This window comes from Vanessa atalanta, chromosome 6 (assembly GCF_905147765.1).
Source record: "Vanessa atalanta chromosome 6, ilVanAtal1.2, whole genome shotgun sequence".
NCBI classification, from domain to species: domain Eukaryota; kingdom Metazoa; phylum Arthropoda; class Insecta; order Lepidoptera; family Nymphalidae; genus Vanessa; species Vanessa atalanta.
Genome location: NC_061876.1, coordinates 6274365 through 6302062, shown reverse-complemented (window position 1 = coordinate 6302062; position 27698 = coordinate 6274365). Strand labels below are relative to the sequence as shown.

Below are 27698 nucleotides of genomic sequence, written 5' to 3'. Positions count from 1 at the left end.
ACCACTTAATAGGCAGACAACGTTGTTGAAACGAATCAGAATAAAACACCAAGGTCGAACAGCGAATGATATCATTTATGGCCTTTCTGTCCCTGAACTCTAGCGAGTGACGCACGAGGACTCAAATATCGCCGACCCTGAACTTATATAAAAATATAGCTTCGGTAATGTCAAACAGCACCCACGCTCAATACTTTACCAGGTCATAATAGTTTTATAGGGATACATTTTGTATTAAGATTTGAAAATGTTATGATTGATGATGAAAAATAACTACACAAATTTCATCACATATTTATTTCTCTTAAAATTTCGAATTATTACAGTAAAGTAATAATATTTAATAATTATTTTGCTTTCTTGCCCTTCTGCTTAGGGGGCCTTGTTTTATTTGCCTTGCCTTTCTTGCCGCGACCTTTTGTTTTTTCCTTGGCCTTCTGCGCACGTAAATCTTTTTTCATACGCGGATCGACTACCTTGTACTGTCCCTTTACCCCTGTGGGTCGTTTCATCCGCTTAGCTGTTGTATGCTTCTTGGCAACGACGTACGTAACTTTCTTTTTGCCATCAGATTGGGCCTTTTTGTAGAGATGTCTAACCTGTTGAGCCTTTTCTCTTTCTGACATGTCTGCATTTTCCATAACAGCCTCAACCTTCTTCTTTGCACGTTCCATTTTCTTAATCATTCGTTTCTTCTTTCTAGCCTTGGCTTCAATCACTTTCTTTATTGGTCGTGCGTTTATGTCCTGCAATCTGTTCTTATACTCTTCTGCATATTTCTGTAATAAAATGTATATTTTAAAGTACATTTATATTATTCCTATAACAAAATTCCGCAGATATTTTTAAATTCCTAAATTAAAATCATTTGTAAAGAAGTCATATAATTCAATACAAGATTATATAGATGAAAAAAAAGCGTGGCTAATACTTGTTGACTTCCAGGCAGGATAAATTATATTTGTAAATATATAACTGTATTTAACTAACATCACTTTGTATTTTAAAATGTTGAAAAGGAGTAACTACTGAGTTACTTGCCAGTTCTTCTCGGTAGAATCTGTATTCTGAACTGGTGGTAGCTTCACTTAAAATAGTTTGTTAAATGAAGATTCAAAAGTGCTTGTCAAAGCCTACTTGAATAAAGTATATTTTGATTTTATAATAACTGTTTCATCAGATAGTATAATTAAGGTAAAAAACAATATATTAGGATATTATATTTTCTTTTTTAAAAGCAAATTTTTTTTCTACCTCAGGCACTGCTACTTCTTTATTCATATGTTTCTTTTCATCTTCAACAAACCAATCTGGTAAATTTTTATCATTAAAAGCATATCGATTCCAGGCATCATCAATTAGATCCCGCTTGAATTTTTTTGAAGTAGCCATCATTGTTCCTAAGGCCAGAGTTTCAGCGTCCATTTTAAGTGTTTTCTTCAACCTTTTTAATTCTAAAATTAAATAAAAAACTAAAAATTATCATATGCCAAAATCGTTTTAAAACATGCTTTATTTTATACTCAAACAAAAAAAATGCAAATATCTAATGAAATTAGACTACTCTAAAAGTATTCTTTATGTATTATTTTAAAAGTTTATTAATATAATACTGTACCAGGATCTTGGGACACAACTTCAAAACCATCTTTTTTACTGGTTTTAGCTCCAGTTTTTCCCACTGTTGGTGCAGCAGTCTCCTCAATGTCATAGTCACTGTCAGATGATTCATCATCATCATCATCATTATTATCATGTTTTCTTTTTGACCCAGACTTTACCTCCATAGATTTTTCTGAACCACTATCTTGTACTTTCTTGCCTATAAAGTAATTTTCATATTATTTATATACATTTATATTATTTGATAAAGGAAATGTTGAATGCAGATGGCATTCTCAAATGATACTAGATGTTCTTGGTAAGCTTAACACAATCTTGATGCAATTTAAAATGACCGTAACAGTTACCTAGTAAAATGCATACACTTTATTAGAATATCCATGGATATTTCTAATAAAGTGTATGTATTTATGCTTTTTAAATACAATGATGAATACTATAATATTATTATTTTTTATGGCCCATACCTTTTTGTCTGTAGAACTCAGCCAATTTGTCTAAATCAACACCCTCGTCATCTTCTTCGTCAATATCTTTGAAACCATCTTTTTGAAACCAAAGTTCTGCTTTCATTGATCTCTTTGACACAGGATCAGTATTATCAAGATCAGTAAGTAAAGGATTATTTTTTGGAATTGATGGTGTGGTCTTTATCTTACTGTTTTTTAATGTATTTAATTTTGTTATTTTATCTATTTTCTTTGATTCATTGTCAGAATCTGAGAAAGCTAAAAAAATATATATTTTATTTTAAATAGCATGCTTTATAAGGAAAATGTGCATTAAACCTTCACATAAAATCAAAAATTCCGTGTTATTGGAATACTTGTTCATCGGACATGACAATGAGAGAATACAGTTTGCACCTATTTAGTTTACCCACATTTGTGTCAACATTATTACATATACTTGTTGCTAAATTTATGTTACCTAAAGATTCCTTTGCTTCTTCAGTGTCTGAATCAGATTCCATTTCCAATTCACTATCTGAATCTTTATAGTAAAGACCAGATGAATCCAATTTCGATGACTCTACATCATATTTGACATATTTAGGTTTCATTTTCAATTCATCATCAGAATCATCTTTCTCATCGACTACAATATCAGGTTGTTGATCGATGACCATTTTCAGTTGCTGTAAAGCAGATGAAATTATAGAATACATGACAACAGTATATTAATACCAAAAAAGTAATATTGTCATTATTGTAAATAATTATTTTTTTTAAAACGAACTTTTCTTGTTCATGATTATATATTTTCTTCCATAAATAGTTTATCTATGGCACTTTAGCCTATGTGAACATTATAACATTCTCTCTGTGCATCAGTATAGGAGTAGAAATGGTGGCTGGTTGAACCTGTACATTCATTATATGTACTATGGTGTAAAATCACATTTCACTAATGTTACAATGGTGTTTGTAAATATTACATTATTTCAAGATTCATATATGTATTTATTTCATTTATTGAACCATAATTTTTAAATTCTTAAAAAGATCATAATTAAATCTATATATTTTAATTATATTGGTAGAGGATGACCAAAGAAACAATGGATAAATTGTGTGAAAGACAATATGAATTGAATTTGAATGTTACCTGTGAGATGACATCCAACAGAGTATATGGAAAAAGATGTGCTGCGCCGACCCCAAGTAAAATTGAGATAAGGGCAGGAGGATGTTGATAATAATATTAAAAATACATATAAAAAAAATGTTGTCTTACCGCACCATCCTTGATGTCAGCGAGTGTAAACATATCATGACTTTCCAAAATAGGGCCATCATCACCTTTCAATACCATCTTTAGATTCATTTTTTCAGCCAATTTTTGTCTTTGTTTATTTAACTGTTTTCTTTTCCGTTTAAGTTGCCTCTTTTCTTCTTCCTGCATAAAAAAAAAACTATTATTTCCTGATAAACTCACCATTCCCTACAAGCTATGAACTATTATTCGGCTATATAAAAATTGTATGTGCTAAAAATAGCTGAACATGTTAAGGTCTTGATAAGTTTAAACAAAAAGACAAAACATCTACATATCTAACCTGCAGTTCGTGGACTTCAGCATCAACTTCATCATTTTCATCTGCTACCTCTTCTTCAACAACTTTTTCTTCTTCTTCCTTAGTTTCAATTTTGTCCTTTAACATAACACAATTATTTGATTTATTTTTATTAATTTGAAAATCAATCATAGTTAATATTATAATTTAACAAGGTTTACATAGTTATAATTTTTACTGTTATGCAATTTTGTTATACATGACCAGTCAAATAACAAAAATAAACTTAAAGATCAATAAATTTACTAAAAATTTCCAATTTTGAATCAAATGTGGATCAAAGTCATTTTATAAAATAAGTAATCTCCTTATTCACATTACTAAGAAAAGTAATTTTTGAAAATTACCAGGGAGATAACATTAAAATGGAGTCTAAAATTTGTATTCTTAGAAACAGACATGAACGAGGCAACCTCATGGAACAATGTAACTCTCTGTAAGTACTAAGTAGAATATTTTCTCACTGCAAAATTGTGAGGAATCATTCTATAAAAGTTTAGCCACCAGCAGCAGGTATCATAAATTCCAGTTTAACATTTTTATATGCATCTGGACGGACCTGATAGGAATACTAACTTTAAAAAAAAAGAAAACTTAAAGGTAGTGGAGCCATATAATAAAAAAGTCCTTATATTTCTTTTTGTATTTTAACACATTTTACTAAACCTAACAAAAGGACAAGGGTAAGCAAGGGTGATGACTATGGTAATATAATTTTTATATTACCTCAGAAGTTTGTGATGTTTTCCACTCCTTGATATGCTTAAACCAGCTGAGCAACAACTTCACATCCTTCCTTCCAAGAACTTTTATATCTTTGCAGCATTCCTTTATTTCAGTTGTAGTTCTTGGATGATTTGCAATCTCTTCATCATCCAATATTATCTAAAAATAATGACTACAATAAATAAGAAATAATGATGATGCATTAAGTACATTCATACAATTTGTAGAATAATTGTATAAGTAAAGTAACAACAGTTGTTTTATTAAAGAATTAAAACTGGCCCTAGGCACTTATATCCAGATAAAATATTTTTTTTGAAAATTATTTTTGTGATTATTACTGTAAATATTTTTTCTTAATTTTCAATAACATATGGAACACAAAAGTAGATTTAAACTTTCGACAATTGAACTGAGATAGAGTAATAAAACCCAAATGACATCTAATAATCTATGATTAAAGTGGTAATGAACATAAAGCTGTACTATATGTATAATGAAAAGAAATTTTGATACCTGGGAACATCCTTGTAGCAAGTCAATTGGGTCATCTTTATCTAAAAATTCAGAAACTGAAAAACTATGGAAGGTTGTATAATCATTTTCTTTATATCCTTCAGCTTTAGCCTTCTTCTGTTTTTCAGGATGTAATATACTGTTGTGTTTCTTCTTCATTATTTCTAAATCTTCAAATACATATTTTGGGTCCAACAATTTAGGATCTATACTATCCGGAGCAATATAACCTTGGCACACAACAAAAATTTCAGATGATTCGTTACGAGAGGCTTGGGGTTTTGTTGCATGGACCTTTTTAAAGAACTGCTTAAGAACCCAAAGCAATGCATGGTAATCTTTAGATCTGAAAACTTTTGTAACAAACCAGCCACCGCTTCTTAAAAAATGTGATGCCAATTTCATAGCACTTAAAGTAAGACATGCTTGCTGATAAGCATCATGTATCCAATTTAAACCAACATTGGGTGCGCCGTCATGTAGAACAACGTCAGCTTTCCATGTTTTTATTTCCTTTTTAATTGCAGTTTTGCACTTTTCCGTTGTAATATCTTCAGTGAGGCTGATGCAGCCAGGAACTTGTTTGATAGGGAATAAATCTACTCCAATTACTACACTGGACACAGGCATATTTTGATGTGCAACCTGCATCCACCCACCGGGAGCTGCACATAAGTCTATGCATACTCGTGATTTTTGTAAAAACCCAAATTTTCGATTCAACTGAATTAGCTTGAAAGCAGCTCGAGAACGAAAACCTGAAAAATATTATTACAATTTACGATACACATTGTGATATTTCTACATTAATAGATTTAAAAAGTTTTCATCAAGACTAACCTGTTTCTTTTGCTAATTGATAATACTTATCCTTCCGTTGCTTTCCTACTTTAGTTTTTTTACCCATGTTGTACAATTTTAGACTACGGCAACGTTCTATTTAATATAATTCACCATGTTTCAAAACTATCATGTGTGTTTTGACAGTCTGTGAGTATGCTGACTTTTACAGGTTATATTTTTTTTTTTTATAATACATGGCCTATCAGCATTTATTTTACATCCAATGCCAATTGCCAATTAATTATATGTACTTATCTAGATTTTAATAATTGTTAATTTAATTCAGTTAATTTATAAGGTATATTATATTTCGACGTGATTTAAGCTGAAATAACAAAATTTATACAAAACATAAAAAAATGAATTACATATGACTGTAATCAATTAATTCGTGTTATTCTACTATCGGTTAAAACGTGAAAATCGATTGGAAAAAAACGATTTAAAAAACACTTAATTAAAAATAACTAAATATAATATCTTGAATAACTTTCCTTAAGACCGTAATTTTATAACTGTTATTATCTTTTTAATAATATAAAGAAACAATTAAGTAAAAACTTTTACTCACTGGTATTAAAATCAAAATATAAAAAAAAATACATGATATAATATTACTAATAATTACAATTTAAAAGATTTCTCTATTTTCTGAATTATTTAATCCTGGAACGAGAATGTAATCTTATATAATATAGCAATAATCGATAACATGACTTCTTCTCGATTTTCACTCTTGAAAATGTTACTAGTTCAATAATGTTCAATTTATTAATTACCTACCTCCTTGCGGAAGTCACAACTCTCAAGTCGTGGATGTGATATATAATATAACATCGTACTCTAGTGTCAGCCATTTATTCTATTAACCATTTCTAAATTGATTGCATCATACGATATTAAATTTACTTACTGCTCAGTTTTTCTTGTGAATTGTATTCGATTCAAAGCTTAAACTTTTTAATTATTTTTAGTTATTGTAGTCCAACTAAAAGTTACTGTTCTAGTTTGGTCAGATCAGTTTGCAACATGACTCCAAATATTCAATCCTTTATCAACAGCTTTCAGAACCGATTGTAAGTACTTTATTTTCATGGATTTAGAATTTTATATGACGTCCTATCTTACATAAAAAACCTTAGTTCACAGTATTAATGAAAGATAATTCTAGAACATAGACGTCATTATATTTATAAACTAGAAATAACAAGATAACAACCGACTTATGTTGTTTTAAAGCAAACAAAAAAAACGAATTTAACTCTACTTTATGTATGTTACAACACTATAAATCATGTAACGTAAATTATTAAAAATTTAATTTTGCGCGAAATTATGCCTAGTCATGATTACTTCATCAATAACATTCTAGTAAATAAAGCTTGTTTATAAATACCATAATTTATAATAACATTTAAAACTTATAGAGAACCTCCGGTTCGTCAACATCTCAAAAATGTGTATGGAACACTCATGATGACTTGTGGAGCAGCTTCAGCTGGAGTGTATGTTGATATGTTCACAAGATTCCAAGCCGGATTCCTTTCAGCGATTGTCGGCGCAGGTCTAATGCTGATGTTAATTGCTACTCCAGATAATGGAAAGAACACAAAGTTAAGACTTGGCTACCTATTAGGATTTGGTTTAACTTCAGGTATAAACTAAACTTTAATATTCATACAAAGATTAGTAAATTAAGATTATGCATAAAACCTCAATTTATAAATTATTTTCCAGGTATGAGCATGGGGCCTCTTTTGGATTACGTGAGCATTATTGATCCATCTATAATTGTGACAGCTCTTCTAGGCACAACAATAGTGTTTGTGTGCTTCTCCATTGCTGCTATGCTAGCCGATCGAGGCAGCTGGCTGTTCCTAGGTGGCACACTCATGACCTTACTTAGTTCCATGTCCCTGATGACACTTGTTAATATTTTCATGCAGTCTCAATTTCTTTACCAAGTAAGTTACACTTTATGTTATAAAGAAAAAAACCTGAATTAAATAATATTACATGATGATATCATTTCAAATGTCTGTTGACTATATAAGGTAACAAGCATGTAACTATTTCAGGCTCATCTCTACCTGGGATTAATGCTGATGTGCGGTTTTGTTCTGTTTGACACTCAACTTATCATTGAGAAGCGTAGAATGGGTAATAAAGACTTTGTGCAACATGCTCTGGAATTGTTCATTGATTTCATTGGAATGCTCAGGAGACTTCTCATTATCTTAACACAAAAAGTAAGTTATATTAAATTAAAACAAGTTAATAATTTAAAAAAAGCCTCTAGCTATAACAATAATTTTATTTTTTACATCTTTATATTATTTAGTATATAATTGTTTTTCTATTCATATTTACTAATTTTTTTTCAGGAGGAACAGAACCGTCGCCGCAAACGTGAATAAATCTTTCATTATTAAAATTTAAGATGTTTAAATTACACTGTATCTTGTAACATTTTCTTGTATTTATTTTTGTTATGGGTTCAGAACTTTATAAATTTCATAAAATGAAATAAATTAAAACATATTATATTTGTTTTATTTAGAAACCTTTTAAATTCCCATATATAATAGAATATATTATATACAATGGTATGGCTATTCCAGATATGGCATAGTATTATTGTTTGTATATTATTTGTGACTTACTTATAATTTAATAGAAAATGGGAGTTTCTCTACAATATTAAAGAATGAATGTCCTCCGTGCATTCCTGATCAACCATATGTCTGATTCTTTTCTGACCTGAGAAGGTTTTTGGATAATTTTCCTTCAATATGAAATATAAATGTTTTATGTAGACCATTATTTTACCCCTGCAAAGCCAGGATGGTTACTTAATGTAAAAAAATAGATGAAATTTTTATTTTCTGATATAGGTTGAATAATGCCGAGAAATAAAAATACCAAATTCCATGCATACTGTGTAATGAAAAAAAAATTAATAAGGCACATTATAGATAAGTAAACAAGGCACTTTATTTAAATAAGATTGTATATCGTATCATATTTACATATTAAACGATTAGATGAGTTTACATATTAGACAGCCCTGTGTTCTCCGTACACAATCAATATGCTCGGAATGCGATTTGGTGCTATAATATATAACAGTAAATTACATATTACAACTTATTTATTTTAATAATACTTAATAAAACATTTAACTTATTCAGTCCTAATAATGTGGTTATTATATATTAAAAATATACAATAAGCATAGGTCAATATCATAAAAAAGTTCTTATTAGACTGTCATTTTTTGAATACACGAAATATTTATACATATTATCGTCATTTTTTTACATGCTTCTGTTATAATGTGAGTCAAATCATGCAACTGAATTTTAAACTAGTCCCACTCAATTAATTGATTTAAAATTTTGTGTTCAAAATTTTCAAATAAGTATTATTATTAAAAATATTTTTTACAGTATTTAAAAAAAAAATATTTTATGGTACGTTTACAACCAAAACCTTACTTCCAAAATTAACTCAATATAAAACCCTTAAATTAAGTATGTTGGCCACCAACACTGAAAATATCTTTTTCACATTGTTGTACGTTGATCAATATTCTCTACTGTTAGCTTCTGTCTTCGTTACTAGGATGAATTTTACTATTTTCATATAAAAAAAAATTTCTAGCTTTATTTAATTCATCGGTAACCAAAGTATTTATAAAATTTTTCACACTTATTTCATTATCATGTTCCTGCGTCATGTTTTCTCCATTTACCCCAGTTTCAGAACTAACAATTGCATTCGATTTTATCTTGTCCTGATTTATTATGTAAAGTCGTCTTATATTGGTTCTACAAGACTTACAACATATCGATTTAGTGTGAGAGTTTCTCATTATATATTCGTATGTGGAGACGCCTAAAATTGAAATATAAATGTGAAAACATAATAAATGCAACAAGGCACAAGCTATCGCTAAGGCGATTGTACAAAACGTGACAAGAAATATTAAAAAATATATCGAACTCTTACAATATTTTTTAGTCACATCATTTAAATCCTCTAATTGTGTACAGTTAATAAAAGTTTGAGCTGCAGAACTTAATTCCTGAGGACTTACAAGAAAAAAATATATATCTATTAAACACAGTATCACAGTAAACAGAGTAATTAATAGAGCCGAAACGACACATAAAATAAATACGGTATAATTTCTTCGACCAACACAGTTGTTTAACCATTTACAGTGATGATCAAATTTAAATATGCATTTATTGCATATCCCGCAATGTTTTGTTTTCCTGTCTGTAGTATTAATATTACAGAGATGACATCTTCCATTTTCAATAACATGGGCATGAATTGTACGATCAAACTCTGGGAGTATATTTATGACTCGTTTTCGTAAATCGTCTTCTCCTGGATCCACTAAAGAAGCGGCAAAATGGGTAATCACGTAAACTGCATATACAAAACTATAAATAATTAGTGACGCAAACTTTAAATCATCAAATTGTATGTGAGAAAGTAACAAGAAGTTAACTAGAGCGGAGACGACGCAAACTATCCACCCAACGATTTGTTGGTAATTTAGAGGAAATTGAAGTCCATTCGTCCTCCTTTGAGGTCTCCGTTTTAGGCGCAGCGAACAACATTTATGCATTTAGATATAAATGTCCAATTTTTAAGTACTGTTACCTTAACCACTAAGGCAAACAAATAAATCAAACGGTACAAGGCATGGCTAGATTCAATGCGCGCGCAACATTGCGTGGGCTGGGTTGGTAAATTACGTGGTTTCTTCATATGTATATACATATAAAACAATGGGTTTCTTGAAAAAAAAGCATAATTAAAAAAGGAAATTATGTCACCGGCTTACTCGTGACAATATTATTTCCTAGTTTTTAGTAAATTTTATAAAAGATTTATAAAATTTACCCAATTAATTTAATTCAAGTGATATTCAAAGTTAATATCACTTAAATGTAAAATTTAGAAATCAAATCAAATGTATTTTATTCAAGTAAACTTTACAATAGAGCATTTTTGAATACTCTTATTTTATGTATCAATATTTTAACTCTGCTACCGTTTCGAAGCCTTCAGCGAAACAAAACTGAATTCACATAGTTGCTATTTTAAATAATCAGATTTACAATGAATTATGTTAGTATTCAAAATAACTTATTGTTTATTCAGGCGTCTTTATCCAAAAGTATTCTTTTAATGAAGAATAGGTTTTATTTTTGAATTTTCTCGTAATAAGTTTTTTAAATTTGTTAAATGGATAATATTTTCCCCTATCTATCAATTATCATATATAATAATATGCGTTTATGACCATTCGTATGACGTTCTCCGTACCGTTTTAGCAAGCATTATACAAACGCTTGAGTTCATAAGTTTTATTAGAACTTGTATTAATGGCTCCATGGATTTTAAATAAAACACCACACTCTAATGGAATTTTATCGATTTTACGTTATAATGTAAATTGTACTTACATATATGCTAAAATCTATTGGTAATAAATTAAATACTTTGAGTAACTTTTGCGATGAGCGATAAATGGTATATAAAAAGCTATTAATACCCTTCTTGAATATTTAGATGCGAAAACACTCAAAAAGTGTTTTATTTTCATGTGAATTACAGAATATAGAAATTGCCTATAGTCTTTCCTCGTTATATAAAACTTGTGTCGTTGCACTATTTAATTATTGTTTTCCAAACATTAAGAATCCAAAAATAAGTCAAAACTTAAATAAGACATCAACAGACATTGCAATTTAATATTTAATTTGTGTTTATCATTTATCTCGTACTCAGCGTTGAAAGTAAACATGTTGAAAAAACCCACTTGTGTCTAATTTTACTACCACCACCAATCCGGATATTCTCGTCAAAAGGAAGTTTTTGCCCAAAAGAAAAAATTAAGATTTACAAAAGCAGTTTACTTTACTGTCTATAATATACTTATTTTAACGAATTTTGATTATTCCTTCCTGATCATATGATTATATCACAACATTCTGATCATTGAAATGATGCAATGAACTATTTTCATTATTGCTTGACTTTAGAATCTCCAAAATGTTGTTTAATTTAAATTTAACCTATAGGTATTATAAACCACTTTCTTATAACAAGATATGAAAAAACGAAATACAGCCAAGGAAATTTATATTGATGTACTTCCATATTATTATACTCAGAAAAGACAATATTATACCTATATATTTTTTCTGGGTTTTTATAATAATAAAAAAACAATAATTTCAAAATCCCATGATTTTATTTTAAGATAACCTTGTCAATTTGAGATGAGTTTAAAATTAATTACTGACCAATGAAACATGAGTTCTTGAACATTATTTATATATACAAGATATTATTGTTATGGTAAAGATTGGAAAACATTGATTAATGGAGCTGTATTTAATTTTTAACTAAACAAAAAGTAAACATGATTCGTAAACTTATAAAAACAATTATTTGGTAATGTAAAATTGTATAATGTCACAATGGTTGCTAAAGTAATGCCGCTGACTCTATTGCACTCTCACAATCTCTTAATTGATTTAAGCTAACTAAATAAATTTCCATTTAAGTCCAATATAAGAAAGTACTACAGTACTTTTACTCCTGTTTTAAATTTTAAATAAAAGATTGTGTACAATAGAATCGGCACCAATATTAATTTAAATGTTAAAATACTTTCTTCAACATACTTCCTTATCTTTCTGTAAAGCAAACTTTTTTGCCATCTCACGCCGCGTATGTACCAATATTCTATGCCCTTTGCAATCTAAGTCTTCTTCATAACATTTGTTTTTACAACATTTCTTACACAACTGATAAACACATTTGCCCCCCTGAAAATTCAATAAAATCAAAATTATTTTCTATTTCACGCTTTTTATTAATTGTTATATTTAACTGGAAAGTTTTTATAACTGAAGTTATTGAGTTGTGCAATTTGAGTAGTATTTCTAAATAATTGATAAATACTTAAATAGTCATAATAATTTTGAATAAATGTAGAATAAAAAAAATATTACGAGAGGATTAGGACAAGTGTTATTGAAACAAATTTCTCCATTTCTTCTATTATGTTGCTCGAGATCGGGTTTCACTGGTCTTCTCATTATTTTTCTCAATTTTTTCATCTTTTTCCTAGAAATCTTTTCGTCATCTATATCATTGCTTGCTCTTTTTTCGCCATTATTATTGTTCTACAAAACGAAAAATATTAAATTTTATTATATATAAATAAAAAAATTAATCAATATTCTTTCAACAATAGTTTATAGACTATAATTTTCAATAAATGGTCTAATTTTTAGGCTTGTAAAACAAAGTATCCAATTCAACGATTATAGATATGGAACAGGGATTATGTAAATATTCGAATTTGCAATTGTCAAACTCCTGCATTAATTACTTGGCACAAATTTAGATGCTGATGCCATGACAAACAAATCTTCAAGTGAAGATGATAGTTAAGAGCAAGGTAAGAACATCTGAATTACTGGTAATATTAATCATAATGTTTTTATTGTAAAATACTCAACTCAATACTAAGAGACAGTAAATGACAGAGTAGACACTAAGTACTTTGATGGAAACATGATCTTTTTAGACCAGAAAGAGAACACATGATAACTATACCTAAATCTTCAGATCCTCTTAACTGGTAGAATGAAATGAATGAATGAATTCAACTATTTTATGACTGAAATATTTATTCTTTTTTTCCTTTTATTTACATACTTATATGAAGATTTTCGCTTTAAAAAAACAAACAAACATAACACAAGAAAACATTACATATGTATTCATAAATATTATCTATTTCTGAATGTGTATATGCCAATAACTCTATATCCATAACATCCCTGGTAATGATCCACTTTTTTTGTCTTGTTTACCTACAATTTCAAAGGAAGCATTTAAAACAGTTACCTGTTTATTACTAAGCCTCTCCATCTTTTGAGTATGTTCCTCTGGTGATATTCTTACATATGGTTGACATAGCCAAGGAGGCAAGATTAAATCAAATGCAATCCTTGTTATTCCCTCATTGTTATCAAATTTTAATTCACCTTGATGATAGAGTAAATATTTATCTTTTATTTTAATACAAACACTTTTAAAATCTTTTAAATTTTGTGCAGTAGCCAGTAATTGTCTCTCCTCATTATTTTTTTCAAATGTGAAACTGTAAGAATGGAATACTTAAATTATATTTTGTTGTTATTGATCAACTTTGTAGTCTCATATGATGTACTTACATTTTATGAAATATTTTGAACAAATGGCCTCTAATAAAAGATGTAGGGCATGGGTACTTCTCTACTAAATCCAAATACTCAAATGCCATTTCCCATGTAACTGGATTGACTCCTTGAAAAATTGCAGGATTTGTAAGATTACCTTCAGCACTCATAATCCCATCAACATTTGTGTAATCCAAGCATCTTTGGGCATCTTGTAAACATTGTATATTACCATTTGCAAACATGGGTATAGATATGGCTTCCCTAAAAGTATATATATATATATATTTTATTACAACATTGATATGGAGAAAGTAAAAGACAGTAGAGCCCTGATTATAAAAATATAATTATATCAGAAATTATGAAGAATATGATATACTTTTTGTTATCTATATATTTATATAAATACTATACTATACATATTATGTTAGTAATCTGCCTATAACTTAAGATTGTCTTTGCTAAAAATTTTATAAAATGTATTAATTTTATTTATTCTCAGAAAATACCAATTTTGTTTTTATGATGCAACAAAAATAACTTTCACAGTGGAATATTTAAAATAATACTATGATATGGCATACTTTAACTATTCCTAGTATCATTTAAATTAATTAGGAAAATATTATAATTATAAGGCAATCAAAGCTCTAATTTAATCAAACATATTTGACGATTTTAGTGCACAAACCAACCTAATAGCTTTAATATGCTGCCAACTGGCTATACCTGTCAAAGGGCCTTTTTGCTCTCTAGTTCTTCCATGGACTGTCAATAATTTGCAACCAGCTTCTTGTAACATTAATGCATATTTTACAGATTTTTCAACACTTTCAAAAATTCTCACCTTACATGTAATTGGAATGGAAACAGCTTTTGACATTTCTGATACTGTAATATAAACAATGCTCAATAAGTTTTTTTTTCAATGAGACATCTGCAATTTTTAATTGGTTATTAAGCTGAGGACAAGTTTACCTATTTGATGCAAGAGCTGCCAATCATCTTGAAGAAAGGAACCATATCTTCCACGTTTTGCAATAGATTGTGGACAACCAAGATTGATATCAATAGCATCACAATCTTTTTCCACGAATTTTGCAGCAGTAGCCATTATTTCTGGATTATTACCACAGAACTGTTAAAACAAGGATACAGGTATTGCAAATAAACTTAGTAGCGAATACAGCTAAAAGATTTTGTAAGTACCTGAACGATTAAAGGGCGATCTTCGGGACAAGTAGTAAAATTTTCTTTTCTATACTTTGGGTCTTTTGTAAATACATTACTGTGAAGCATAGGAGTATAGCATAGTGTTGCACTATGTCTTCTACATAATAATCTCCAGGCCAATTCACTAGCGTCGACCATAGGCGCAACCACAAAACGAGGACGCCCTATATTTTCAAACCACTCTGAAGCCATTTCACTTTTAACCAAAAATATGGTTAATAGTAAATACTTAGGTAGTAAATAACCTTAAAAAGTACAAATGACACAAGTGAGTTGACAATACAATAAACAGACACATAAACCACAGTTTACTGTCTTGAGACAGTGTCTTATGATTTGCATATTTATCATTTACATTGATGAACTCACCAAACCTAACCAATCTATCAAATAATTTGGAATCCAACAATTTTACACCGTTAGTTTGTCGTTGGTTCTTAGTTTTTGTTGATAAGTAATTATTTGTTCTTACATTTTTTTTTATAAAAAAAAAAAAATGTAATTTCAAATGTCACTTACAAGTTTTTTGTTTTATGAGTATTTCAGTATTGGATAACGTTTGTTCATTTATGAATATAAATTGTAATCTACGTTTGTTCTATCTAGTAAGTGTCCCTTATTGATAATAATTAACAATCTGATAAGCTAAATTATTATCCATAGCATTACTGCTCTTGCACCGATTTGACTCTAAATGGGTTCTTTGAGTAGAACAACTGTGTGCAGTACACCGTGCACGGCTGATCTGCCGAAGTTGTACTTGCAGTTGCATTTAGTATTTACACACATTAATAGCTACGAAATATCGTTGTCGTGTGTAGCTGCCATTAAATACGTGTGACCACTTCATTAGTATTTATGTAGTTTTAATACTCTGTGAACTTTTTTTGATTGGATAAACATTTGACATTTCTACTTCTAGTAATGGCAAATAAAAATTTAAAAAGTGTTATTTTAGTTGTTGTAACTTTTTCAGGCTTAATATATAAAAAATATATATGTTTTTAAATACTTTATAAGCAATTTATTCTGTAGGAGTTAAAATTGACTAAAGATATATATTTCAAATTTTAGGGTTAAGCGCGGTTACTTGATAGACAGTTAGTAGTTTAGTACTAGAAGACAAAATATTTTACCGGTTTTAATAAAATGGCACATGATATTATGGTGAGTTCAATCTTACATTTCTTACAATTAAACTGGTACTTATACTTATTATTACTTAATAATACTCAAGTGCATATTTAAATTTCAGAGTCAATTCTATACTTGCTTAAATTTACCATTTCAAGAAAAACTAATGGAGCTTACTAGACTAATTGATCAAACTGGACCAAATAAGGATTTACAAGCTTTATTTCCTCAACTTATAAATAATATATTTGCTCCTCTTCATAACGGCTGGGGATTACGACAAATTACTTTTGAAGCTAATAGATATGAATTTGAAGCTCTACTAAGTTTTCTAGAACCGCAAGGACCCATGTTTCGTTTATGCTATAAATTATTATATGATCCTCAGTTGAAGTACAATCTTCCATTAAACACCTTACCAGTAAGTATAAAAATATAAAATAAGGTTGTTTTCAACAACTCTTCTTTAATCTATGCTGTCAATTATGCTTTTAGTTGGACTTGCAGATGACTCTTGAAAGGGGTAGATGTCCCCAATTTTATGCAGATATGCTTACAATGGATTCTAATTCAATGAATATTGTTGCTCTGGCATTGAGTATCCTTTAAAACTATTCTACTTACTGTTTTTAAATTGTATCACCTTGTGTAATGCATTAATCGTTATTAATAATTGGCTGTAGTATTTTAACTATAACAGCCATTTAATGTTCCATTCTTGGGCTAAGGCCTCCTGTCACTTTGAGCAGAATGTTTGCAGCTAAAACTACCACACTGCTCCAATGCAGTTTGGTGGAAACTATATGCACTTTGGTGTATACACATTTGGCAGAATTTTATTGAAATTAAATCAGTGTTACTAGTAATTAAATTCAATAGTGCACACATTCAAGGATAAAATGTGGTTACCCTAGCCAATGATTGAGGGTTCTAGCCCAAGCATGCTCCACTGAATTGCTGAGACATCATCACCAATGATTGCAGATCTCAGCTGTCTCTATGACAACATATGACATGAAATATTTCAAAACACAGTTTTAATTTAAAATTAATTTTTATAAGTTTTATAAAAAAAACTAGTGTTGTACTATTGTGATGATTTTTGTACTCAAATGATGGCCCAAAACATAACCATCAATGGTGAGATGCCTCACCCTGGATTAAAACAGGGCTGTATAATAAAATAGATTTTTTATGCTTTAAACTTGTTTCTTTCAGTTTCTTTGAAGTAATATGTGATAAAGAGAGTATAATAAGTAGATTAAAGGCATTGAGTTAAAATTTTGGTTATATTAATTTACACAAACACTTGTGCAATATGAGTATTACTAAACACCACTGCATCTGATTAGTAAGCTTTTTAACGTATGATATAATTTATAAAAGCTATGTAGAATTTAAGTTATTTATTTATGGAAAATAAATCTGTGTTTATAACATATTTACTGTGTCAACTGCTTATATCTAACATAAGCAAATCAATACAATTTCTTACTACAATAAATTCAGATCCCTTTGATTATTACATTTTTAATTTTGCATTATACTTAATAAACAATAATCAAAATAAAAGCTCTTGGGACAACTGGAATAGTGTATATTTTGCTCTAGCTTGTGATTATTTGATGCACTTTCTTCCATCTGATCCTAATGTTTCTGTTTTGCCACACATTCCACATTATACTGGTAAGGTTCCGATGGCTGCACCACTGCAAACTGCAAACAGGTATTTAAAAAATGCCAATACCTATTTAAAATAATATTAATTATACTGTATCTTTTTTTGAAATGTTAATTAATAAATAACGAGAAAAATTGTAATATTATATTTTTTTACCTTTCTATTTTACATGTTAAATTAAACAAATACAATTAGCTAATAAGACTAAAAGATCCCTGTAAACCTTTTTTTCAGACCATTGTGCTCACCATCATTGTTAGTGTTGCCGGATCTGTCGGGTATAAGTAATCAGCATGTGAATTCACCACAGACACAATCAAGGAATGAAGTCTGGAGATCAGAAACAGTTTTGCAAATATTTATTGATTTGTGGATGAGTGTAGAACCATTCAATAATAGAAGTATTGAGGTAACTTGTAAATAAATTTATCTAACAATCATCTATAAGTTGTAACATTAAATTTTTTTCAAAAGTAATCTAAATTTTTAGATGTATCAGAGGACCTATCATAATGTGAGCTCAAGCCCAGAAAGAGTTAGAATTGTTCGAGTATTGGTGAAGCATATACATTCATTTTCTGCAAAGTATAACTCTGATCCTGCAATCAGATCTTCAACACTTCGTAAATATGCAAGACAAATTATGTGTTCACGGGCATATCATTATGTAAAACACTTAGTTATGACTTGGCCTCTAGATGCATCTTTCAGACTAGTAATGGAATTGTGGCTAAGCTTAATACAACCATGGAGATACACAGATAATTCCATAACACAAGACAGGTACATCATCCAAACAGTTTTAGTTTTTTTTTTTTGTAAATATTAAGTGCTGATAACATCTCTGCTAAGCTTATTAGTGATGTAATGATTGCTACTTCTATTTCAAGTTTTAAATAAAACCTTTGTTGTTAATAAATATTAAGTTGATATTTTTATATTGAAAATAATCAGCACCTTTAATATCTTCTTGAAGATTTCCTAGTACTCAAAGAAACCAAGACGAAACAAATACTTCTTTAGATGCCAGTTTCACACAGTTCATTGCCGAAAATTTTCCGTCTTACACATGTATTCTTCAAATGATTCTGCCAAGATTTACAAGACTGGATCTATCAAGTTATAAAAATGCTGTCATGTTATTTCGAGTGGGAAAGGTAATTATTGATAACCATGTGTTTATTGATTTCTAATATGAGTTATAGTAACAAATATTTTAACAACAGAAAAAAAGAGAGGAATATATTTTGTGACTGGCATTTTATTTATTTTATGTTTATGTTTTCTAGGTCTTTTCCCAGCAACATCTTGTTCCCATACTGATGAATTTGGAGAAAGCTATTACTGATAGCGTATCTGGATTACAAAGTCCTGACAACAGTGGCGTAAATCTTGACCAAAGGTAAAATAAATTGTTATGTATAATTCTTATACGACAAAAATAATAATAAATACAGTATATTTCTTCTGAATAATTAACATAAAAATCTCTAATCAACCAGTTATACTTACAATGGGGTTGCTTTATCCAAATGGGTGGCCATAGCAAAACAATCTATCTCAGAATTGAACATGGCAGCTACTTTTGAATATGACCCAATATGGAGTGAAAATAAAAATAATTTTATGCTGGAATTTGTCAAAAGAATTTTGTCTGCAAAACATACTGCTGACAAAAATTTAGAGAATTATTCAAATAAATTGAATCAACAAAATCAAGGTTAGTGTAAAATGTTATTAACTAGTTACTACTCTAGAGTAATGTACTAACTTTTAATTTCTACTTTGATGACATTAATAGCTGTTTTGAATTTATTACAATGATTGTACAAAATTTTACAACACATAGCCTTAATCATTTTCGATAATAATTTGTAGTTATCATAATATAATGATATAGATATATATACTTATAGATCAATTGACACAGGACCTCATATGAGAGATTGGCATGAAAATTACTCAAATTCATTTAGTATTTATTGAAAAATAATAAATTTCATAGGTTTTTGGAGTTCCTTGAAACAATGGCTGATGATGGGGAACACTGAAGAAGAAGCAGTATTGTTGGAAGAATATAAAAAAGTTCCTAACTATTTGACTAGCTGCATCCATTACTTTACAAATATTTTTGGAGTAAGCACATCTTTTTTTGATCACGCTATATATGTGGGACTCGCCGGTGCCCAAGACAGCTAGCATGCCCTAGTTCAACGGAAAACCTACTATAATACCCTCTCCGTCATTTCGGCGTGACGGGAGTAACCTGCACACCTGTATCAATAGATTAAATACATTTTATTTAAAAATAATATAAAATACTATACATATTTGTATAATTAAAATATACTATACATATTGTATTTTACAATGCAAATATTATATAAATATTTTATATGCCTCTTTGGTCTAGTTAGCCTCACTTTCCGAAGGCAAACCCAATGTCGGGCTACTACTAAAGCTATTGGGTTTTTTGTCGAGAAATTCTAATAACCTGCAGTTTGGAAGATGGCAGTGCCTCAGAAGACAATGTAAAGCTATTGGTCATATTTTTTTATCCCATCGGATTTACCGTCCTTTTGTGATCGTGAGAGTGAAGAAATATACGAAATCAATCAGGTGAAAACATGGTAGTTGTAAATTCATGTACTTTTTCAGGTTAGTGAGAACATGTTACTGCCACTAGAAACTGAATTGCTGGACAATTCTATTGAGCATTCTTCTTTTGCAAATTCAACAAACAACTTTACTCTTTCTATCGCTCAAAAAGTAAGTTAAATATTATACAATTTAAAAAATTTTTTTAATGTTATGCTTTATTAAAAATTTTAGCTTCGAAACACGCCAACCGGAGTTCAGTACATGGGCGATCCAGATCTCATGCCCATAATGTCTTTTGAAAATACAATTTTAGTAAGAATGTTGTATCAAATAGCTTCCAGGCTTAATGATATGGTGAGTGTTTTGATAACTATTCAAATAAAATAAAATCATATATTTTCGTATGTTAAATAATAATAATAAATGATTGTGTATTAACATGCTGAGTTGCGAATGTGCCTTACGTTCATTTTAGATTATATATAAAACAAGAAAATGAAATTCAAGTTTAGACATCACTAGTTTCAATTTAAAGCGGACGAAACTGCTACTTATATAATGTTACCCACAAATTAACCGAAAAGCGCTTTTCTAACATACGTTTTGTAATATTGTTTAGTAGTTACTTACGCATTAAAAAAATCGTCTCCATAGGTAATCCCGTTAATATAGATTAAACGGTATACTTTTAATCTATTCTACCGATGATAGAACTTAAACACCAGTCGGTAACAAACTTGTAATTTAATTTCTGTATTGACTTAATAATGTTTTTGCTTGCATATAAACGTGATTTATTTAGCACAATACATTATTTTCAGTATGGGGAAGAATTTTCAATGTTATGGAGACGAAATGACTTTTGGGGATATGTTTCACGTGAAATACTACAGAAACCTGTCACAATACATACATATGTTAAGGATGCAAGCTACCACCAGAATATTATTAATCAAGAACTACCTCCAAGGTTGTCCCTGCGACGTCTCGGATCACACATGTTTGTTGTGTGGATAAGCTTAGGTTATATTTTGTTTAGACTATTTTCATATAGTGGTATTATGTATGTATTTTTCCTTATTATTTTATGGTCCTTTTTTGTATTGTGTCGAGCATCTTTAAAGATATTGAGAATTATAAAAGATTAATATAATAAGAATAATAAATCATTTTTTTATTTTTGAATTTTGTGTTTACTTTATAATATATTGATATATAAGTTTTTCAGTGATATTGTGACTGATAATCTTTAATAATAAATTCCCTACATATTATTACATCATTATTATTTGTAACATCTGATAGATTATCTCATTGAGGATGACTTTTTTAACTATTACTTATATGAAAACTTATTACTAATATACATTTTACCCTAAAGCAAGTAGGCGGACAAAAGTATTCACCGTAAAATTAAAAACGCAACTGCCCCAAATGGATGATTAATTAATAGCCAGTACCACTCGGGGGATGTAAGGAATCTAACGATACCAGATACATCCAAATCTGTTTAGCCATTAAAAAGTTATGGTAGAATAAAGAAACTCACTGCATTTTTTGGGCAGACTTGTAAAAATACAGACATACTAAATATTCATTTTTAAAATAAAAATCACACTTGATACAAAAACATTTATTTAAAGTATATTCAATGTATTTCATATTTCAAGAGTGCGTGCCGCAGCCAAGTTAAAACTTAGCCTTCATTATTCTCACAGATGATTTCAAGATTACTTATCGATTGAGTTCAAATAACTTTACCCGGAATCCCGTCTCCAACCCTAACAGTACTTCTTAAGAGTTAGTTTAGGCACGATGTTCATCGCGGCTAGCTCCTGGAAGAGCAGCTTGCACGCATAGGGCATCTCCACGGCGGACACGGCGGCGGAGGAGCGGCACGCGTGGCACCACGCGCGGCTCGCCAGGCGCCCGCACGCGCCGCAGATGTCCGCGCTGAACGCGTCCGACGCCAGCATCAGCCGCTCCATCAGCAGCATGCTGGGACAAATTTAGTATTGTTATCTTTTGCAATACAAAAGTATTATTTCATAACGCCTAATACTAGATAATATATCTAAAGCTTAGCAAAGTTAGCATAGTGTATTCTCTCAAATCCGGACCAGAAGTGTGGTCTGTAAGAAATTCACTTCGTATCTCTCTGAAACTTGGTAACGTAACCGACGTACGGTGACACGCCATTTTGATACTTATTTGATGCATATCCTATTAATTTTATTATGATTATGGTCAATGTTGCGGTGTTCTGCCTAAGTTTCGAGTTTTATGTTACATAATAGAGTAACTTCACCATTAGACATTCTTGCCGAGAATGTTTCGAATCCCCAAGAGATGTCTCTTGCGGAGCCTGCTCTATCAATACAATCATAAAAACAAATTAAATTCCTCTATTAAATATAGAAGCATTACGCTAATTGTTTGTCAAATAAAATACTACCTCCCCCTGACCTGAGAATAACCGGTAAAAGAAACTCAGCGGGTTCTTTGTTGTCAATATGTTATGTTACGATCTTGAGTGTAGTAAGTAGAACGTTGGCCAATCGATACGATCGAACGAACAATGCTGGTAGATATGAGTCACCTGGCTCCGTAGCCGATGAGACAGTCCCGCTCCATCTCCCCGAGGCGCAGGCCGCCGTCGCGCGAGCGGCCCTCGGTGGGCTGGCGCGTGAGCACGGCGCGCGGGCCGCGTGCGCGCGCGTGCATCTTGTCCTGCACCATGTGCTTCAGCTTCTGGTAGTACACAGGCCCGGAGTAGATGTATGCCTCCAGCGGCTCTCCCGTTAGGCCCGAGTAAAATATGTCCTTCCCATGGTAATTGTAGCCATGCTTCTCTAACTCTCCGCACACGTCTCTAACTTTAGATCCACCGAAAGCCGTACCTAAATAATATATTATTTTATATTCATTGCATTAGAAAGTGGTAATTTTCATGATGCAAAGATGAAGATTTGGAACATACCATAATGGAACTTTCCCTCCATCAATCCAGCTTTTCCTGCTAAAAGTTCGATAGTTTTGCCAACGGTCATTCTTGACGGAAATCCGTGGGGATTCATAATCATGTCTGGACAGATTCCACGGTCATTAAAAGGCATATCTTCTTGTTGTACAATTAACCCCGTTACTCCCTTTTGTCCATGGCGGGAACTGAATTTATCACCTATTTCTGGGACTCTTGTTTGTCTTAGTAATATTTTAATAAGAAACGCATCTTCCGAGTTTGAAGACACCATTACTTTTTCGATGTAAGATTCAACTGGGCCCTTATATGTGACTGGGACATCTTTATAGTCTATTTGTTGCGGTTGACCTTGACTGATCGGGTTTAATGTAGCTGGCGGCATTTGTTTATTGATCAAAACTTGTCGATTTTCGACCATTTCTCCTGGAGCAGCTATACCATCCGTATCTAATACTTCGTGCGCTTTTATAACTTTCCCTGTATTAGCATCTCTAGATGGACCTAGGATTCTATCCGATGTTTGATTACTATAACGTTTCATTATCGTTTTTGCACTTTTATAAACCAGACACCGACCATAACCGCGGTCGATAGAAGCTCTATTTAAAATTAAAGCGTCTTCTATATCATAGCCACTGTAACTCATTACTGCTACGGTCGCGTTCTGACCGGCCGGTAATTTGTCGAAGTTAGTTAATTCAATTGTTCTAGTTTTTACCATAGGACATTGTGGATAAACTAAATTGTACATCAATGTGTCTATTCTATTCTTTTGATTATACCCAATTGTGCCTGAAAGTAAGAAACATCATGATTATATAGTTAGAGAATAATGAAAATGTTGTCTCTAGCATATATATTATATATGTATATATTTTTATAATTTACTGTCATTAAAAAAGTCTTAAGACTTGCCTTTTGAAAGATTCATATTATTTCATATAAATATTTTATTTACAGACAGATCACATACCCATAGCTTGTTTTCCCATAGCACACTGGTAAGTGTTTCTAGGACTCTGATTGTGATGAGGATAGGGTACAAGGCCAGCACAGACACCCAAAATTGTAAAAGGTTCAACTTCCAGATGAGTAGTGACATAGGGATCAATTTCTGCTTCAACAGTTGCAATGTGGCTGTCATTCTCTTCATTAACATCTAAGTATTCAATAAGACCATCTGAGAGAAAGTCTTGAAACTTCCTAATGCCTCTGTTTAGTTCGTTTATATGAGATTGCTGGACTAGTGGATATCCTTTTTCTACTATAATATATGGACGGCACAGTCTACCACCATCACTGCATATATAAACTGTTCGTTGATTATGATTTGGGTAAATGGATACAAAAGCTGATATTAAACCACGGCGTCGAAACATCCTAAAAATTTTTATAAGCTTTTTGTATTGTCTAGTTACACCTAATATATTACCTGAAAATTAAATTATTTATTACTTAATAGATTTTATAATTAAAAAATATATAACTTGTTTGTAGATCTTACCATTAAGAAACACCATATAAACTGCTGGATGATTAATTTCTTCACCTCCTAGTAATTTGACATCCTCCACACCAGCATTACAAGCCAGCCTTGCTATAGGTTCCTCAGAACACTCTGTTGTTATATGCGTCATAAGTGCCAAATTTTTAACAAGACCACATGCTTCCCCTTCAGGGGTATCTGATGGACACAGCATGCCCCATTGTGATGGTTGTAGGGAACGTGGCCCAGAAACTTTTCTGGTTTTCTCAAACTGTGAGTTAACTCTTGTCATCATACCCAAAGCTGAAATATAACTGAGTCGACTTAGAACCTGTGTGACTCCATGTCTTTCCATTTTAAATCTCTTGATAGTCCAATTTCCCTAAAAATATTTATTGCAATAAATAAATTTTTCTAGACCTATTATATTATATTGCTATACTACATTACTATTAAATAAGGGACTACTAACACTAGATATAGCTGTAAAGAGGCCATTAGCAATTAAATCTGGCCTCATATGTTTCACCACGTCAAATGGCGCTGCTTTTACTTTCGGTATAATTTTGTCTGCTATGGACTTTAATTCCCAGTTGAATCTTTTGAATAAATCTTCAAACATAAGAGCCAATAATGACCCGGCTAACTCAAGTCTTTTATTGCCATAGTAATCTGGATCATCAATAGCAGCTTTACTATTCTCTGCTTCAATAACTCTTTTTACCATAATTGCCAAGTAAATAGCTTTTACATAGAAATTGTAATTTTCTACAGTCACATGGGCAAGTATTGTGGTTGCTAAAAGATCTCTAGCTTCATCAACAGGAGTCCTGAACTTAGCATTGGGAGTCTGAAATCTTGAAAAGAAAAATATATTTAGTGATAATAAAAATAAATAGTTGTAGCAATTTATAAATAAATGAGAATAATACCGTTTCACTTTAAGTTTACTGCCAATGTAAGATAAAGCTTGGTTTTGAGTAAAAATCTTCAAATTATGGCAATCCATTATACATGGAGCCATTTTCTTTACAATTGCATCATCAGTACCCACAAGTTGCATTATTTCTTGATCACTACAAATACCCATAGCTTTAAAGGCTATTGCTATTGGTATATCCTGCAAATTACATAATACATTGAATCTAAAATTTATAAATATTATTGCAATTCAAGAAGTAATATAATCTTTTTTAACATACATCAGATAAGGCATTGTGTCTGAGGACATATTTTCCATTTTTTACAATAACATTTGTTCTAGTTTTTTTTTCATGTGTCGAACTTGTAACTTGACATTGAATTGCTCCTTTAAACTCATCCACAATCATTCGGTTCCGAGACAGCTGTTCCTGAATTAAAATAACTTTCTCTTGTCCTAAGAAGAGTATAACATTTTTTGATGTTATTCATTATGCAGGAGATTTTCATGATTTTCATCAAATAATGATCAATTTAAACAAAATTTAGAGAATAAAATTAATTGAATATAATTTGTACCTCTAATAATGAAGTAACCACCAGGATCATGGGGACACTCGTTCAATTGTGATAATTCAAAATCTGATTTGTTTGTTAAAACACAATTAGAAGACCGTAACATCAGTGGCATCCTAGAATATTTTATAATTCAAAGTAAAGACTCAGACATCATTAAATTTCAGAGTGAAAAGTTATAAGTCCATAATTGCTCTTGTTACAAATATATCTATTTATAATACATCATTTGATGATCTTACCTCCCAATTAACTGTTTATTTTTAATGACTCTTTGATTCCCTCTAATATATTCAATATCAACTGTGATTGGTGCTGAATATGTCATGTCTCTAAGCCTACACTCATGAGGAGTAGTGGGTTTAGTTACATTGAATCCTTCTTCCAAGTCAGGTGTACCCACATAGGCATTCAAATATTTTATGTAGAACAAAGGATCTGAATCACAGAACACTTTCTCATTTGCTTGGACGATTTTCTTAATTTCGACATTAATAAAATAATTAAATGAATCAATATGCTGTTTAACCAATCCCTTTATTTGAAGAAATGATGGAACAAGTTTCCATTTGTCCTGTAAGCAAATTTAAGATCGATAACGATTTTTAAATTTATCTCAATATAATCTCATTGTCAACAGCGATTTTGTTGTTAATAATTTGTGAATTTTATATCAAAAATTTGAATCTTAATTTTAAGTCAATATTAAATAACCTAACCTCTAGAGTCTTTATCGGCTCTCTTAGACCTTTTGCAGTATCCCATTCGGGGTGTTTATTTATTTCCCCCATAATTGTACTAAACACATTAATTAAAGGAATATTTAAATATTTTATTTCAATTGGTATTAGTCAGTAAAACCTCGTTTCATTATTTTTCATTTTGTGATTTCCAAGATGTTTTGAAATATTGAAATTTGTTTTGATGTGACAATTGCTTTTTGACATTGACAATCGGTAAAAAGTATGGCATAGACAGATTATACATTTATGATAATGTAAATATGCTGACAGATTCGACACGTACGAAAATTA

The 27698-nt window shown here is 30.5% G+C and overlaps 6 protein-coding genes across 8 annotated transcripts; 2 read left to right on the top strand and 4 right to left on the bottom strand.

Moving 5' to 3' along the window:
* Nucleotides 1–309: 309 nt before the first annotated feature.
* Nucleotides 310–5937, bottom strand: LOC125064832 (pre-rRNA 2'-O-ribose RNA methyltransferase FTSJ3). Its single transcript, XM_047672084.1, has 10 exons — nucleotides 5783–5937; nucleotides 4943–5700; nucleotides 4427–4585; nucleotides 3683–3778; nucleotides 3361–3522; nucleotides 2554–2761; nucleotides 2091–2351; nucleotides 1619–1822; nucleotides 1255–1454; nucleotides 310–779 (listed from the first exon to the last, which is right to left on the bottom strand). Exons 1-10 carry the CDS (start codon nucleotides 5847–5849, stop codon nucleotides 348–350), a joined length of 2547 nt encoding a protein of 848 aa, XP_047528040.1. The 5' UTR covers nucleotides 5850–5937; the 3' UTR covers nucleotides 310–347.
* A 631-nt stretch (nucleotides 5938–6568) lies between these two features.
* LOC125064550 (probable Bax inhibitor 1) lies at nucleotides 6569–8327 on the top strand. The gene is made up of 5 exons (XM_047671651.1): nucleotides 6569–6861; nucleotides 7213–7439; nucleotides 7523–7749; nucleotides 7864–8034; nucleotides 8170–8327. The coding sequence occupies exons 1-5, from the start codon at nucleotides 6815–6817 to the stop codon at nucleotides 8200–8202; spliced, it is 705 nt and encodes a 234-aa protein (XP_047527607.1). The 5' UTR covers nucleotides 6569–6814; the 3' UTR covers nucleotides 8203–8327.
* Nucleotides 8328–9145: 818 nt separating this feature from the next.
* LOC125064807 (palmitoyltransferase ZDHHC11) lies at nucleotides 9146–10556 on the bottom strand. Its single transcript, XM_047672041.1, has one exon. It carries the CDS (start codon nucleotides 10425–10427, stop codon nucleotides 9387–9389), a length of 1041 nt encoding a protein of 346 aa, XP_047527997.1. The 5' UTR covers nucleotides 10428–10556; the 3' UTR covers nucleotides 9146–9386.
* A 1553-nt stretch (nucleotides 10557–12109) lies between these two features.
* LOC125064587 (tRNA-dihydrouridine(16/17) synthase [NAD(P)(+)]-like) lies at nucleotides 12110–15737 on the bottom strand. Of its 2 annotated transcripts, XM_047671707.1 has the most exons (8): nucleotides 15652–15737; nucleotides 15259–15527; nucleotides 15028–15187; nucleotides 14745–14940; nucleotides 14062–14310; nucleotides 13733–13988; nucleotides 12829–13002; nucleotides 12110–12642 (listed from the first exon to the last, which is right to left on the bottom strand). In XM_047671707.1, the coding sequence occupies exons 2-8, from the start codon at nucleotides 15472–15474 to the stop codon at nucleotides 12490–12492; spliced, it is 1404 nt and encodes a 467-aa protein (XP_047527663.1). In that variant the 5' UTR covers nucleotides 15475–15527; nucleotides 15652–15737; the 3' UTR covers nucleotides 12110–12489. The 2 variants fall into 2 exon arrangements, with proteins under 2 accessions (XP_047527663.1, XP_047527664.1); XM_047671708.1 differs by lacking the exon at nucleotides 15652–15737 and having other exon boundaries at nucleotides 15028–15168; nucleotides 15259–15400.
* Nucleotides 15738–16205: 468 nt separating this feature from the next.
* Nucleotides 16206–21883, top strand: LOC125064549 (sphingomyelin phosphodiesterase 4). 2 transcript variants are annotated; one of them, XM_047671650.1, is made up of 13 exons: nucleotides 16206–16449; nucleotides 16538–16837; nucleotides 16924–17014; nucleotides 17926–18142; nucleotides 18332–18506; nucleotides 18588–18880; nucleotides 19074–19254; nucleotides 19387–19499; nucleotides 19600–19817; nucleotides 20103–20233; nucleotides 20756–20866; nucleotides 20930–21052; nucleotides 21520–21883. In XM_047671650.1, the coding sequence occupies exons 1-13, from the start codon at nucleotides 16432–16434 to the stop codon at nucleotides 21844–21846; spliced, it is 2298 nt and encodes a 765-aa protein (XP_047527606.1). In that variant the 5' UTR covers nucleotides 16206–16431; the 3' UTR covers nucleotides 21847–21883. The 2 variants fall into 2 exon arrangements, with proteins under 2 accessions (XP_047527606.1, XP_047527605.1); XM_047671649.1 differs by having other exon boundaries at nucleotides 16912–17014.
* A 433-nt stretch (nucleotides 21884–22316) lies between these two features.
* Nucleotides 22317–27577, bottom strand: LOC125064821 (DNA-directed RNA polymerase III subunit RPC2). The gene is made up of 11 exons (XM_047672065.1): nucleotides 27384–27577; nucleotides 26907–27238; nucleotides 26668–26780; nucleotides 26370–26545; nucleotides 26100–26287; nucleotides 25640–26024; nucleotides 25186–25549; nucleotides 24655–25113; nucleotides 23679–24473; nucleotides 23298–23598; nucleotides 22317–22696 (listed from the first exon to the last, which is right to left on the bottom strand). Exons 1-11 carry the CDS (start codon nucleotides 27453–27455, stop codon nucleotides 22480–22482), a joined length of 3402 nt encoding a protein of 1133 aa, XP_047528021.1. The 5' UTR covers nucleotides 27456–27577; the 3' UTR covers nucleotides 22317–22479.
* Nucleotides 27578–27698: the final 121 nt, after the last annotated feature.

Bases quoted from the DNA above. Each gene is read 5' to 3' on its own strand.
- LOC125064832 (XM_047672084.1), bottom strand. From the start codon at position 5,849: ATGGGTAAAAAAACTAAAGTAGGAAAGCAACGGAAGGATAAGTATTAT. The intron at 2,352-2,553 runs GTAACATAAATT...ATATTTTTTTAG, and splicing joins AGAAGCAAAGGAATCTTTAG to CTTTCTCAGATTCTGACAAT. The intron at 780-1,254 runs GTAGAAAAAAAA...ATTTTATTACAG, and splicing joins AAGAAGTAGCAGTGCCTGAG to AAATATGCAGAAGAGTATAA.
- LOC125064550 (XM_047671651.1), top strand. From the start codon at position 6,815: ATGACTCCAAATATTCAATCCTTTATCAACAGCTTTCAGAACCGATT. The intron at 7,440-7,522 runs GTATAAACTAAA...ATTATTTTCCAG, and splicing joins AGGATTTGGTTTAACTTCAG to GTATGAGCATGGGGCCTCTT. The intron at 8,035-8,169 runs GTAAGTTATATT...ATTTTTTTTCAG, and splicing joins TCATTATCTTAACACAAAAA to GAGGAACAGAACCGTCGCCG.
- LOC125064807 (XM_047672041.1), bottom strand. From the start codon at position 10,427: ATGCATAAATGTTGTTCGCTGCGCCTAAAACGGAGACCTCAAAGGAGG.
- LOC125064587 (XM_047671707.1), bottom strand. From the start codon at position 15,474: ATGGCTTCAGAGTGGTTTGAAAATATAGGGCGTCCTCGTTTTGTGGTT. The intron at 14,311-14,744 runs GTTGGTTTGTGC...ATATACTTTTAG, and splicing joins CAGCATATTAAAGCTATTAG to GGAAGCCATATCTATACCCA. The intron at 12,643-12,828 runs GTAATATTTTTT...TTGAATTTTCAG, and splicing joins ACACTTGTCCTAATCCTCTC to GGGGGCAAATGTGTTTATCA.
- LOC125064549 (XM_047671649.1), top strand. The intron at 17,015-17,925 runs GTATCCTTTAAA...CAATAAATTCAG, and splicing joins TATTGTTGCTCTGGCATTGA to ATCCCTTTGATTATTACATT. The intron at 21,053-21,519 runs GTGAGTGTTTTG...CATTATTTTCAG, and splicing joins CTTCCAGGCTTAATGATATG to TATGGGGAAGAATTTTCAAT.
- LOC125064821 (XM_047672065.1), bottom strand. From the start codon at position 27,455: ATGGGGGAAATAAATAAACACCCCGAATGGGATACTGCAAAAGGTCTA. The intron at 26,781-26,906 runs GTAAGATCATCA...AAAATATTCTAG, and splicing joins AATAAACAGTTAATTGGGAG to GATGCCACTGATGTTACGGT. The intron at 26,288-26,369 runs GTATGTTAAAAA...TGTAATTTGCAG, and splicing joins GACACAATGCCTTATCTGAT to GATATACCAATAGCAATAGC.